The sequence below is a fragment of the Thalassophryne amazonica genome, chromosome 22 (assembly GCF_902500255.1).
Source record: "Thalassophryne amazonica chromosome 22, fThaAma1.1, whole genome shotgun sequence".
Classification (NCBI taxonomy): Eukaryota; Metazoa; Chordata; class Actinopteri; order Batrachoidiformes; family Batrachoididae; genus Thalassophryne; species Thalassophryne amazonica.
The window spans coordinates 34,980,903-34,994,080 of NC_047124.1; the positions used below are offsets into that span (position 1 = coordinate 34,980,903).

Below are 13,178 nucleotides of genomic sequence, written 5' to 3' on the forward strand. Positions count from 1 at the left end.
TTGGACCCTGCTAATTGCGTCTCTGTTATTTTTGGGTCAAATTGAACAAATGGTGCTTGGACCCTGCTAATTGTGGCCGTTTTATTTTGGGGCCAAATTGAACAAATGGTGTTTGGACCCTGATAATTGCGTCTCTGTTATTTTTGGGTCAAATAGGACAAATAGTGTTTGGACCCTGCTAATTGCTTCTCTGTTATTTTTGGGTCAAATTGAACAAATAGTGTTTGGACCCTGCTAATTGCATCGCTGTTATTTTTGGGTCAAATTGAACAAATAGTGTTTGGACCCTGCTAATTGCGTCTCTGTTATTTTTGGTAAAATTGAACAAATAGTGTTTGGACCCTGCTAATTGCATCGCTGTTATTTTTGGGTCAAATTGAACAAATAGTGTTTGGACCCTGCTAATTGCATCGCTGTTATTTTTGGGTCAAATTGAACAAATAGTGTTTGGACCCTGCTAAATGTGTCTCTGTTATTTTTGGGTCAAATTGAACAAATAGTGTTTGGACCCTGCTAAATGCGTCTCTGTTATTTTTGGGTCAAATTGAACAAATAGTGTTTGGACCCTGCTAATTGCGTCTGTTATTTTTGGTAAAATTGAACAAATAGTGTTTGGACCCTGCTAATTGCGTCGCTGTTATTTTTGGTAAAATTGAACAAATAGTGTTTGGACCCTGCTAATTGCGTCTCTGTTATTTTTGGGTCAAATTGAACAAATAGTGCTTGGACCCTGCTAATTACGTTTCTGTTATTTTTGGGTCAAATTGAACAAATGGTGCTTGGACCCTGCTAATTGTGGCCGTTTTATTTTGGGGCCAAATTGAACAAATGGTGTTTGGACCCTGATAATTGCGTCTCTGTTATTTTTGGGTCAAATAGGACAAATAGTGTTTGGACCCTGCTAATTGCTTCTCTGTTATTTTTGGGTCAAATTGAACAAATAGTGTTTGGACCCTGCTAATTGCATCGCTGTTATTTTGGGTCAAATTGAACAAATAGTGTTTGGACCCTGCTAATTGCGTCTCTGTTATTTTTGGTAAAATTGAACAAATAGTGTTTGGACCCTGCTAATTGCATCGCTGTTATTTTTGGGTCAAATTGAACAAATAGTGTTTGGACCCTGCTAATTGCATCGCTGTTATTTTTGGGTCAAATTGAACAAATAGTGTTTGGACCCTGCTAAATGCGTCTCTGTTATTTTTGGGTCAAATTGAACAAATAGTGTTTGGACCCTGCTAATTGCGTCTGTTATTTTTGGTAAAATTGAACAAATAGTGTTTGGACCCTGCTAATTGCGTCGCTGTTATTTTTGGTAAAATTGAACAAATAGTGTTTGGACCCTGATAATTGCGTCTCTGTTATTTTTGGGTCAAATTGAACAAATAGTGTTTGGACCCTGCTAATTATGTTTCTGTTATTTTGGGGCCAAATTGAACAAATGGTGTTTGGACCCTGCTAATTATGTTTCTGTTATTTTGGGGCCAAATTGAACAAATGGTGTTTGGACACTGCTAATTGCGTCCGTGATGCCTAACTGCTGATTTGCATTGCATTTGTCATGACCAAGCCATTATTTTATTTAGCACCATCCAGATTTAACAGGTACTGAAAATTTCATGGAAAACTTCCACACGGTTCCAGAGATATGCATGAAATTTACCCCAAAAATAGCACGTTTTTCATCAGTTTTGTGTGACATTGATATTTAGCATTATCATTTAAAGTTGAATGTTAAAGAAATAACCTTGTATTTTGTCAGTCTGTTTGTGCTTCATACTAACACACAGTGATACATTTTTGTAAAGGTAGAAATGTCATTTCCTAGAAAAAAACATCATGTTTCTAAAACAAGGTAAAACTGTCACAAGCGTAGTGCTGAGAATAAGTCCTTGATTTATTTGTGTTAAAACCGTAACTATATCTCCTACTCTGCTTCAATAGAATAAATATATTACTTGTTCAATAATACCAAGAACTAATGGACAGAATTTCTTTGTTTCAGGCTTCTGCAGACTAAAGAAGATTCCTCCAACTGTTGTCACAAGCGTTACGCACATTATAGTATATATGCACTGATCATTTCTAGCAATGACTGAGCTGAGATCAATAGAAATATTGAAACTGATATATAACCATACCTATAATGAAAACATTACACAAAAGACCATTTTTAAATTTTGATGATTATGTCACACTTGGTTTCATTATTTTGAACTAGTCCATAGGTGAATTGGAAACTTTAAATTGACTGGAGGCGTGTGTGTGTGTGTTTGTCCCTGTGACAGACTGGCATCCTGGTCCAGGTTGGACCCCGCCTCTCGCCTAATGACTGCTGGGATAGGCTCCAGAGCCCCCTGACCCTTAATTGGAGTAAGCAGGTATAGAACCTCCTGTTAGTCACTGCAGTGCGGATTGAAGTGATCGTCAGCTGACCGTGTTCTGGGTGTTCTTTACCACCTAATGTGATGTAACTGATGTAGCTGTTGAGTTTAAGTTCTGATCCGTTGGAGGACTCAGCAGAGCATCCGTTAACATTTCATCGTGGAAACGGCTTCTGTCCTGAAGCTCTCTGTATTTGATTACTTTGTGACTTTTGCGTCTTTCCGGCTGTGCTACATGCACGTGTGTCTGCTTGCTCACGTCCCCTGCTGTCTTCTGTCCCTCTTGGTGGTGGTGGTGGAGGTACAGCACCGTACATGGAGGAGAGCTCAGTAAAGTGGGCCACAGTTATTCACCAGCTCTGCTTGTCCCCCTGGAGGCCCCGTGGATCCGCACACTGACTGGGCGTCCCAGAGGACTCTGCTCTTATTCTGTATCTGAGCTTTATTCTTGTTTTGTCTCTGCACATTCCTCTCGCTGTCTGTGTGAGCGCTCAGCTCTTCCTGTGGCCGCTCACTCTTGGTTCCTGCTGTGACTCTGTTTCTTGTCTGTGGGGATGAGTTTCAGTTGGATACCAAAACTGTTTTTGTGACTAGCCTCTTACCACAGAGACTGCAGCACAGGAGTGTGTGTGTTTTAAGTGTAGCGACAGCAGCAGTGACCTGTTTTTGTCTTCTGTCTCTATCTGTTTCCTGTCTGTGTTCAGGGTGGATCCGATGCCCCACGACACGCCCAAGCCGCCGGGCTACACCCGTTTTGTGTGTATCTCAGACACACACTCCCGGACAGATGCCATCCAGATGCCTTATGGGGACGTGTTTATCCACGCTGGAGACTTCACTGAACTGGGACTGCCCTCTGAGGTCAAGAAGTTCAACGACTGGTTAGGTCAGCAACCCAAACCTGGGACTGTACATTTGGAATGGTTGCGGGCCTGTTTGCTCTATCTGGGTCTTGTGATGATTAATAATGCTGCGTTCGCTGCAACGCTAAATTTACTCTACCAAGGTGCAAAACTTCAAACAAAAAAAAAAACTTGCTAAAGTTATCAGAATCTTGTGTCCCAACAAAACAAAGAGGTTCAAAGGAGAAAACGGGATGAAGATTTATGGGAGCGTTTCCCCTTGTTTGATGGCTTTTCAGGATTTTTTTTTTGGAGGTGGGGGTGGGGGTCAGCTTCAGACCTGGACTGTGTGTGTGTGTTTGTGTGTGTGTCCAACATGGTTTTCCTACATTGTTTTTAAACTAAGCAGCCGAAATGGGCTTTCTCAGGAGGGTGGCGAGAGTCTCCCTTAGAGATAGGATGAGAAGTTCGGTCATCCGTGAGGAGTAGAGCTGCTGTTCCTTTGCATTGAAAGGAGCCAGTTGAGGTGGTTTGGGCATCTGGTAAGGATGCCTCCTGGGTGCCTCCCTAGGGAGATGTTCCAGGCACGTCCATCTGGGAGGAGACCCAGGACTAGGTGGAGAGATTATATCTCCACACTGGTCTGGGAATCCTTGGGATCCCACAGTCAGAGGTGGTCAGTGTGTCCCAGGAAAGGGAAGTCTGGGCCCCTGCTGGAACTGTTGCCCCTGCGACCTGATCCCGGATAAACGGTTGAAGATGAGTGAGTGTTTTTTAACTGAATGGGCTGCAAAGAAATTTTGATTTCTATAAACTGCAAAACACCACTTGTCCTCTTCTTAACAGTGTAACTGAAGTTATATTTTATTGCATGTAACAAAATTTAATAGTGGATTTTCAAACAAATCCAGATTAAAATAAATAACAAGTATTCCATCACAGTTCCCTCATCCCCCTAAAACAGTGAAACGTGATACACTGGATTATGTATATTTGTTAAAAAGCAAAAAGTGAGAATTTGAAAAGTATTAAACTCAATTCTAAAACAGCAACTAAGACTGAAAATCTAAAAGTTTATTTATTTATTTTTTTTTGCAGTTGCTGATATTTACAATATAATAAGAAAAATAAGAGCATTTGGACCAGGACCTCTCAGACACAGGGGGTTCACACACCATCAGTACCAGCAACTCCTAACGTGCTCAGAGATGATAAGAAACGTGATGTTCAGGCCGTATGCTTCCAGGTTCTCCACATGTTGTCATGAAATGTCCAGGAGACAATATAACTTTAGGTTTTGTGTTTTTCCATGAGTGTTGATGCTCATTTCAGTGGAGCAGCACAGGACTGGTGGCCAAGTGGTCAGTGCACTTGGTTTCAGTGCGAAAGGTTCCTGGTTCAAATCCCACCCCTGCCACATCTCTCCATCTTGTGCCAATTCAACATGCAGATCCACCTCGGATCTGCTGTGGCAACCCCGAGTGGAAAAACAAGGGAGCAGCCGAAGGGTCTTACTTTACTTTACCGATGCTCATTTCAGTTTATGGTCATTTTGTCGTCACTTTGGTTGTGTGTTTTACAGCCAATAACATCAGACGTGTCTGTGGATGTTGTCCTTCATGAAGAACATCATCAGTGACGTGAACGTGAGTGCACATTAATGTTCTTGTGTTGTGTTGTGTTCTTGGGCTCTCACTGTGGTATTGTATCACTTCCTGTTCCGGAGCACAGCGGTGTTTTTCTGTATCTGTTAGCTGTTTAATCTGCGCAGTTAGATTGATCTAGTTATCTAGATTACGATTTGTTTCCCAGTGTAATCTTTACGTGCCTTAACTAAAGCACTCCTTCTGCTGAATCACCTCTAAATTATTTACACATTATTCACTTTGCGTGTTTTTAGGAATCCGCTAGCTTAGCGTAGCTACTAGCTCTTAGCCGATTTAGCATGGCGGCTTCTCCTGTCTCTCCCGCACTTTTCTGCTCTGGGTGTGAAATGTTTAGTTATTCCTCGGCCTCCTTTAGCAGTAATGGTACTTGTAATAAGTGTAGCTTATTCGTAGCTTTGGAGGCCAGGCTGGGCGAATTGGAGACTCGGCTCCGCACCGTGGAAAATTCTACAGCTAGCCAGGCCCCTGTAGTCGGTGCGGACCAAGGTAGCTTAGCCGCCGTTAGTTACCCCCTGGCAGATCCCGAGCAGCCGGGAAAGCAGGCCGACTGGGTTACTGTGAGGAGGAAGCGTAGTTCTAAACAGAAGCCCCGTGTACACCGCCAACCCATTCACATCTCTAACCGTTTTTCCCCACTCGACGACACACCCGCCGAGGATCAAACTCTGGTTATTGGCGACTCTGTTTTGCGAAATGTGAAGTTAGCGACACCAGCAACCATAGTCAATTGTCTTCCGGGGGCCAGAGCAGGCGACATTGAAGGAAATTTGAAACTGCTGGCTAAGGCTAAGCGTAAATTTGGTAAGACTGTAATTCACGTCGGCAGTAATGACACCCGGTTACGCCAATCGGAGGTCACTAAAATTAACATTAAATCGGTGTGTAACTTTGCAAAAACAATGTCGGACTCTGTAGTTTTCTCTGGGCCCCTCCCCAATCGGACCGGGAGTGACATGTTTAGCCGCATGTTCTCCTTGAATTGCTGGCTGTCTGAGTGGTGTCCAAAAAATGAGGTGGGCTTCATAGATAATTGGCAAAGCTTCTGGGGAAAACCTGGTCTTGTTAGGAGAGACGGCATCCATCCCACTTTGGATGGAGCAGCTCTCATTTCTAGAAATCTGGCCAATTTTCTTAAATCCTCTAAACCGTGACTATCCAGGGTTGGGACCAGGAAGCAGAGTTGTAGTCTTACACACCTCTCTGCAGCTTCTCTCCCCCTGCCATCCCCTCATTACCCCATCCCCGTAGAGACGGTGCCTGCTCCCAGACCACCAACAACCAGCAAAAATCTATTTAAGCATAAAAATTCAAAAAGAAAAAATAATATAGCACCTTCAACTGCACCACAGACTAAAACAGTTAAATGTGGTCTATTAAACATTAGGTCTCTCTCTTCTAAGTCCCTGTTGGTAAATGATATAATAATTGATCAACATATTGATTTATTCTGCCTTACAGAAACCTGGTTACAGCAGGATGAATATGTTAGTTTAAATGAGTCAACACCCCCGAGTCACACTAACTGTCAGAATGCTCGTAGCACGGGCCGGGGCGGAGGATTAGCAGCAATCTTCCATTCCAGCTTATTAATTAATCAAAAACCCAGACAGAGCTTTAATTCATTTGAAAGCTTGACTCTTAGTCTTGTCCATCCAAATTGGAAGTCCCAAAAAACAGTTTTATTTGTTATTATCTATCGTCCACCTGGTCGTTACTGTGAGTTTCTCTGTGAATTTTCAGACCTTTTGTCTGACTTAGTGCTTAGCTCAGATAAGATAATTATAGTGGGCGATTTTAACATCCACACAGATGCTGAGAATGACAGCCTCAACACTGTATTTAATCTATTATTAGACTCTATTGGCTTTGCTCAAAAAGTAAATGAGTCCACCCACCACTTTAATCATATCTTAGATCTTGTTCTGACTTATGGTATGGAAATAGAAGACTTAACAGTATTCCCTGAAAACTCCCTTCTGTCTGATCATTTCTTAATAACATTTACATTTACTCTGATGGACTACCCAGCAGTGGGGAATAAGTTTCATTACACTAGAAGTCTTTCAGAAAGCGCTGTAACTAGGTTTAAGGATATGATTCCTTCTTTATGTTCTCTAATGCCATATACCAACACAGTGCAGAGTAGCTACCTAAACTCTGTAAGTGAGATAGAGTATCTCGTCAATAGTTTTACATCCTCATTGAAGACAACTTTGGATGCTGTAGCTCCTCTAAAAAAGAGAGCTTTAAATCAGAAGTGCCTGACTCCGTGGTATAACTCACAAACTCGTAGCTTAAAGCAGATAACCCGTAAGTTGGAGAGGAAATGGCGTCTCACTAATTTAGAAGATCTTCACTTAGCCTGGAAAAAGAGTCTGTTGCTCTATAAAAAAGCCCTCCGTAAAGCTAGGACATCTTTCTACTCATCACTAATTGAAGAAAATAAGAACAACCCCAGGTTTCTTTTCAGCACTGTAGCCAGGCTGACAAAGAGTCATAGCTCTATTGAGCTGAGTATTCCATTAACTTTAACTAGTAATGACTTCATGACTTTCTTTGCTAACAAAATTTTAACTATTAGAGAAAAAATTACTCATAACCATCCCAAAGACGTATCGTTATCTTTGGCTGCTTTCAGTGATGCCGGTATTTGGTTAGACTCTTTCTCTCCGATTGTTCTGTCTGAGTTATTTTCATTAGTTACTTCATCCAAACCATCAACATGTTTATTAGACTCCATTCCTACCAGGCTGCTCAAGGAAGCCCTACTATTATTTAATGCTTCGATCTTAAATATGATCAATCTATATTTGTTAGATGGCTATGTGCAACAGGCTTTTAAGGTGGCAGTAATTAAACCATTACTTAAAAAGCCATCACTTGACCCAGCTATCTTAGCTAATTATAGGCCAATCTCCAACCTTCCTTTTCTCTGAAAAATTCTTGAAAGGGTAGTTGTAAAACAGCTAACTGATCATCTGCAGAGGAATGGTCTATTTGAAGAGTTTCAGTCAGGTTTTAGAATTCATCATAGTACAGAAACAGCATTAGTGAAGGTTACAAATGATCTTCTTATGGCCTCGGACAGTGGACTCGTCTCTGTGCTTGTTCTGTTAGACCTCAGTGCTGCTTTTGATACTGTTGACCATAAAATTTTATTACAGAGATTAGAGCATGCCATAGGTATTAAAGGCACTGCGCTGCGGTGGTTTGAATCATATTTGTCTAATAGATTACAATTTGTTCATGTAAATGGGGAATCTTCTTCACAGACTAAAGTTAATTATGGAGTTCCACAAGGTTCTGTGCTAGGACCAATTTTATTCACTTTATACATGCTTCCCTTAGGCAGTATTATTAGACGGTATTGCTTAAATTTTCATTGTTACGCAGATGATACCCAGCTTTATCTATCCATGAAGCCAGAGGACACACACCAATTAGCTAAACTGCAGGATTGTCTTACAGACATAAAGACATGGATGACCTCTAATTTCCTGCTTTTAAACTCAGATAAAACTGAAGTTATTGTACTTGGCCCCACAAATCTTAGAAACATGGTGTCTAACCAGATCCTTACTCTGGATGGCATTACCCTGACCTCTAGTAATACTGTGAGAAATCTTGGAGTCATTTTTGATCAGGATATGTCATTCAAAGCGCATATTAAACAAATATGTAGGACTGCTTTTTTGCATTTACGCAATATCTCTAAAATCAGAAAGGTCTTGTCTCAGAGTGATGCTGAAAAACTAATTCATGCATTTATTTCCTCTAGGCTGGACTATTGTAATTCATTATTATCAGGTTGTCCTAAAAGTTCCCTAAAAAGCCTTCAGTTAATTCAAAATGCTGCAGCTAGAGTACTGACGGGGACTAGAAGGAGAGAGCATATCTCACCCATATTGGCCTCTCTTCATTGGCTTCCTGTTAATTCTAGAATAGAATTTAAAATTCTTATTCTTACTTATAAGGTTTTGAATAATCAGGTCCCATCTTATCTTAGGGACCTCGTAGTACCATATCACCCCAATAGAGCGCTTGCCTTACAATATAAAGCGCCTTGGGGCAACTGTTTGTTGTGATTTGGCGCTATATAAAAAAATTGATTGATTGATTGATTGATTGATTTATCATATGATGATCTGAATTTGTAGACTTGAGGGAGAGACAGCTGCCCCCCCCGCTACAGTGGCCGTAATCCCACATCATACAAACACACCACTGCAGGTGCTTGGAGAGGAAACGTGCACGCGTGCTGCAATCTTGTTGTGAACCTGCTCTTTACTTGCTGGACTTCAGGTGTGATTTTTGGGGTCTGAGGCGCGATGCTTCCTGCTGATGGATGATATTAATACATCAGCTCTGCTCCTGGTGACACCTCATTATTAGACCAACACACCCAATGAGTGCACGTTTTGTATCTGATTTACAGGGCGCAGGCGCCGTGGTGTTGCTTTGCCCCAGGTGGACGATGGAGCACTGACAATTATCAGCTGTACCTTACACCGCTATTCTACAGTGCACTGTTCTGCTACGATCACCTACATCCTAAAGCGTGCAGGAACAGTTTCGTCTGGCTTGCCTCCTAAGCTGACTTATAAAGTGCAAACCTGGCAACCTGCATGAAAACAAAATTAAGGAGCTGCGTCCTCGGCGAGACGGGATCGAGCTGTTCGACAAAAACTGTAACAAACGCTGCTCTGATGGAGCGCGCAATCAAACACATTTCAGGCTGTTCTCCCGTGAAATACCCCCTTTGAAGACATCTGAACATGACTGAAGCCGCTAAGACTTTGAACATCTGGAAGTTACGACGATTTTGCGAATCGGGATGAAATTTTTGAGAAGAAAATTTGACCCAAAGTTCAAATGTGGTGCTGATGGTCGTAACAACTATGCGTGCCAAGTTTATTCAAGATGAACAAAGATGGATCAAGAAGTTGCTGCAGTGCATCAAAACACTCCCCGATTTGCTACTTGGGATGAAACTGGGAGGAACGGGACTAACCCCGTTCCTCAGAGTCTGGATCCACAGATGGCATCACACATGACTCACCACGTTTGTCGTATTTTACTGTCTGTGGAACGGAAGTTGTTATGTTACTTTTACTCAGAAACAGATGACAAACCTGAAACTCACAGGCAACAAATTCTGATGGCTATAAAGAAGTGTCTTTGTCTGTGTCTGTCTATGCCTGTGTCTGTCTGTCTATGCCTGTCTGTGTCTGTCTATGCCTGTCTGTGTCTGTCTATGCCTGTCTGTGTCTGTCTATGCCTGTCTGTGTCTGTCTATGCCTGTCTGTGTCTGTCTGTCTATGCCTGTCTGTGTCTGTCTATGCCTGTCTGTGTCTGTCTATGCCTGTCTGTGTCTGTCTATGCCTGTCTGTGTCTGTCCATGCCTGTGTCTGCGTGTCTGGGTCTGTGTCTGGGTCTGGGTCTGCCTGGGTCTGTGTCTGGGTATGGGTCTGCCTGTGTCTGTCTGGGTCTGTGTCTGTCTGGGTCTGCCTGTGTCTGTCTGGGTCTGTGTCTGGGTATGGGTCTGCCTGTGTCTGTCTGGGTCTGGGTCTGTGTCTGGGTCTGGGTCTGCCTGTGTCTGTCTGGGTCTGCCTGTGTCTGTCTGGGTCTGGGTCTGGGTCTGTCTGGGTCTGGGTCTGTCTGGGTCTGGGTCTGGGTCTGCCTGGGTCTGCCTGGGTCTGGGTCTGGGTCTGCCTGTGTCTGCCTAGGTCTGGGTCTGGGTCTGCCTGTGTCTGTCTGGGTCTGGGTCTGCCTGTGTCTGTCTGGGTCTGGGTCTGGGTCTGCCTGTGTCTGTCTGGGTCTGGGTCTGCCTGTGTCTGTCTGGGTCTGCCTGTGTCTGTCTGGGTCTGTGTCTGGGTCTGGGTCTGCCTGTGTCTGGGTCTGGGTCTGGGTCTGCCTGTGTCTGTGTCTGGGTCTGCCTGTGTCTGTGTCTGCCTGTGTCTGTGTCTGCCTGTGTCTGTCTGGGTCTGGGTCTGCCTGTGTCTGTCTGGGTCTGGGTCTGCCTGTGTCTGTCTGGGTCTGGGTCTGCCTGTGTCTGTCTGGGTCTGGGTCTGGGTCTGCCTGTGTCTGTCTGGGTCTGGGTCTGCCTGTGTCTGTCTGGGTCTGGGTCTGGGTCTGCCTGTGTCTGTCTGGGTCTGGGTCTGCCTGTGTCTGTCTGGGTCTGGGTCTGCCTGGGTCTGGGTCTGGGTCTGTGTCTGGGTCTGGGTCTGCCTGTGTCTGTCTGGGTCTGGGTCTGCCTGTGTCTGTCTGGGTCTGGGTCTGGGTCTGCCTGTGTCTGTCTGGGTCTGGGTCTGTGTCTGGGTCTGGGTCTGTCTGGGTCTGGGTCTGGGTCTGCCTGTGTCTGTCTGGGTCTGGGTCTGGGTCTGCCTGTGTCTGTCTGGGTCTGGGTCTGGGTCTGCCTGTGTCTGTCTGGGTCTGGGTCTGCCTGGGTCTGTGTCTGGGTCTGGGTCTGCCTGTGTCTGTCTGGGTCTGTGTCTGGGTCTGGGTCTGCCTGTGTCTGTCTGGGTCTGGGTCTGCCTGTGTCTGGGTCTGTCTCGTCTGTGTCTGGGTCTGGGTCTGTCTGGGTCTGGGTCTGGGTCTGTCTGGGTCTGGGTCTGGGTCTGGGTCTGCCTGTGTCTGTCTGGGTCTGGGTCTGGGTCTGCCTGTGTCTGTCTGGGTGTGGGTCTGGGTCTGCCTGTGTCTGTCTGGGTCTGTGTCTGGGTCTGGGTCTGCCTGTGTCTGGGTCTGTCTGGGTCTGGGTCTGTGTCTGGGTCTGCCTGTGTCTGTCTGGGTCTGGGTCTGCCTGGGTCTGTGTCTGGGTCTGGGTCTGCCTGTGTCTGTCTGGGTCTGGGTCTGCCTGGGTCTGTGTCTGGGTCTGGGTCTGCCTGTGTCTGTCTGGGTCTGGGTCTGCCTGGGTCTGTGTCTGGGTCTGGGTCTGCCTGTGTCTGTCTGGGTCTGTGTCTGGGTCTGGGTCTGCCTGTGTCTGGGTCTGTCTGGGTCTGGGTCTGGGTCTGCCTGTGTCTGTCTGGGTCTGGGTCTGCCTGTGTCTGTCTGGGTCTGGGTCTGCCTATGGGTCTGGGTCTGCCTGGGTCTGTGTATGGGTCTGGGTCTGCCTGTGTCTGTCTGTCTGGGTCTGGGTCTGGGTCTGGGTCTGTCTGGGTCTGGGTCTGCCTGTGTCTGGGTCTGTCTGGGTCTGGGTCTGTGTCTGGGTCTGCCTGTGTCTGTCTGGGTCTGGGTCTGCCTGTGTCTGTCTGGGTCTGGGTCTGCCTGGGTCTGTGTCTGGGTCTGGGTCTGCCTGGGTCTGTGTCTGGGTCTGGGTCTGGGTCTGCCTGGGTCTGCCTGTGTCTGGGTCTGTCTGGGTCTGGGTCTGTGTCTGGGTCTGGGTCTGTCTGGGTCTGGGTCTGGGTCTGCCTGTGTCTGTCTGTGTCTGGGTCTGGGTCTGCCTGTGTCTGGGTCTGTCTGGGTCTGTGTCTGGGTCTGCCTGTGTCTGTCTGGGTCTGGGTCTGCCTGGGTCTGTGTCTGGGTCTGGGTCTGCCTGGGTCTGTGTCTGGGTCTGGGTCTGCCTGTGTCTGTCTGGGTCTGGGTCTGCCTGGGTCTGTGTCTGGGTCTGGGTCTGGGTCTGCCTGTGTCTGTCTGGGTCTGGGTCTGCCTGTGTCTGGGTCTGTCTGGGTCTGGGTCTGTCTGGGTCTGGGTCTGGGTCTGCCTGTGTCTGTCTGGGTCTGGGTCTGGGTCTGCCTGTGTCTGTCTGGGTCTGGGTCTGGGTCTGCCTGTGTCTGTCTGGGTCTGCCTGTGTCTGGGTCTGTCTGGGTCTGGGTCTGTGTCTGGGTCTGCCTGTGTCTGTCTGGGTCTGGGTCTGCCTGGGTCTGTGTCTGGGTCTGGGTCTGCCTGGGTCTGTGTCTGGGTCTGGGTCTGCCTGGGTCTGTGTCTGGGTCTGGGTCTGCCTGGGTCTGGGTCTGTCTGGGTCTGGGTCTGTGTCTGGGTCTGCCTGTGTCTGGGTCTGTCTGGGTCTGGGTCTGCCTGGGTCTGCCTGTGTCTGGGTCTGCCTGTGTCTGTCTGGGTCTGGGTCTGCCTGTGTCTGTCTGGGTCTGGGTCTGTGTATGGGTCTGGGTCTGCCTGGGTCTGTGTATGGGTCTGGGTCTGCCTGGGTCTGTGTATGGGTCTGGGTCTGCCTGTGTCTGTCTGTCTGGGTCTGTCTCAAAATGTCAAACTAAAAAGATCTTGGTGAACGTAATAAAGATAAATATAAACAGGAAGTGATGTAACTGTTCTGGCAGTTTGAATGTTATGGATGA

The 13,178-nt window shown here is 46.1% G+C and overlaps 1 protein-coding gene across 1 annotated transcript in view; it reads left to right on the top strand.

Moving 5' to 3' along the window:
* The window catches only part of mpped1 (metallophosphoesterase domain containing 1), a 235,427-nt gene that overhangs the window by 5,402 nt on the left and 216,847 nt on the right, over window positions 1-13,178 (top strand). Inside the window, exon 2 of the mRNA XM_034163567.1 lies at window positions 3,086-3,267. Within this exon, the coding sequence (XP_034019458.1) occupies window positions 3,086-3,267 (182 nt within the window). The remainder of the gene's footprint in view (window positions 1-3,085; window positions 3,268-13,178) is intronic.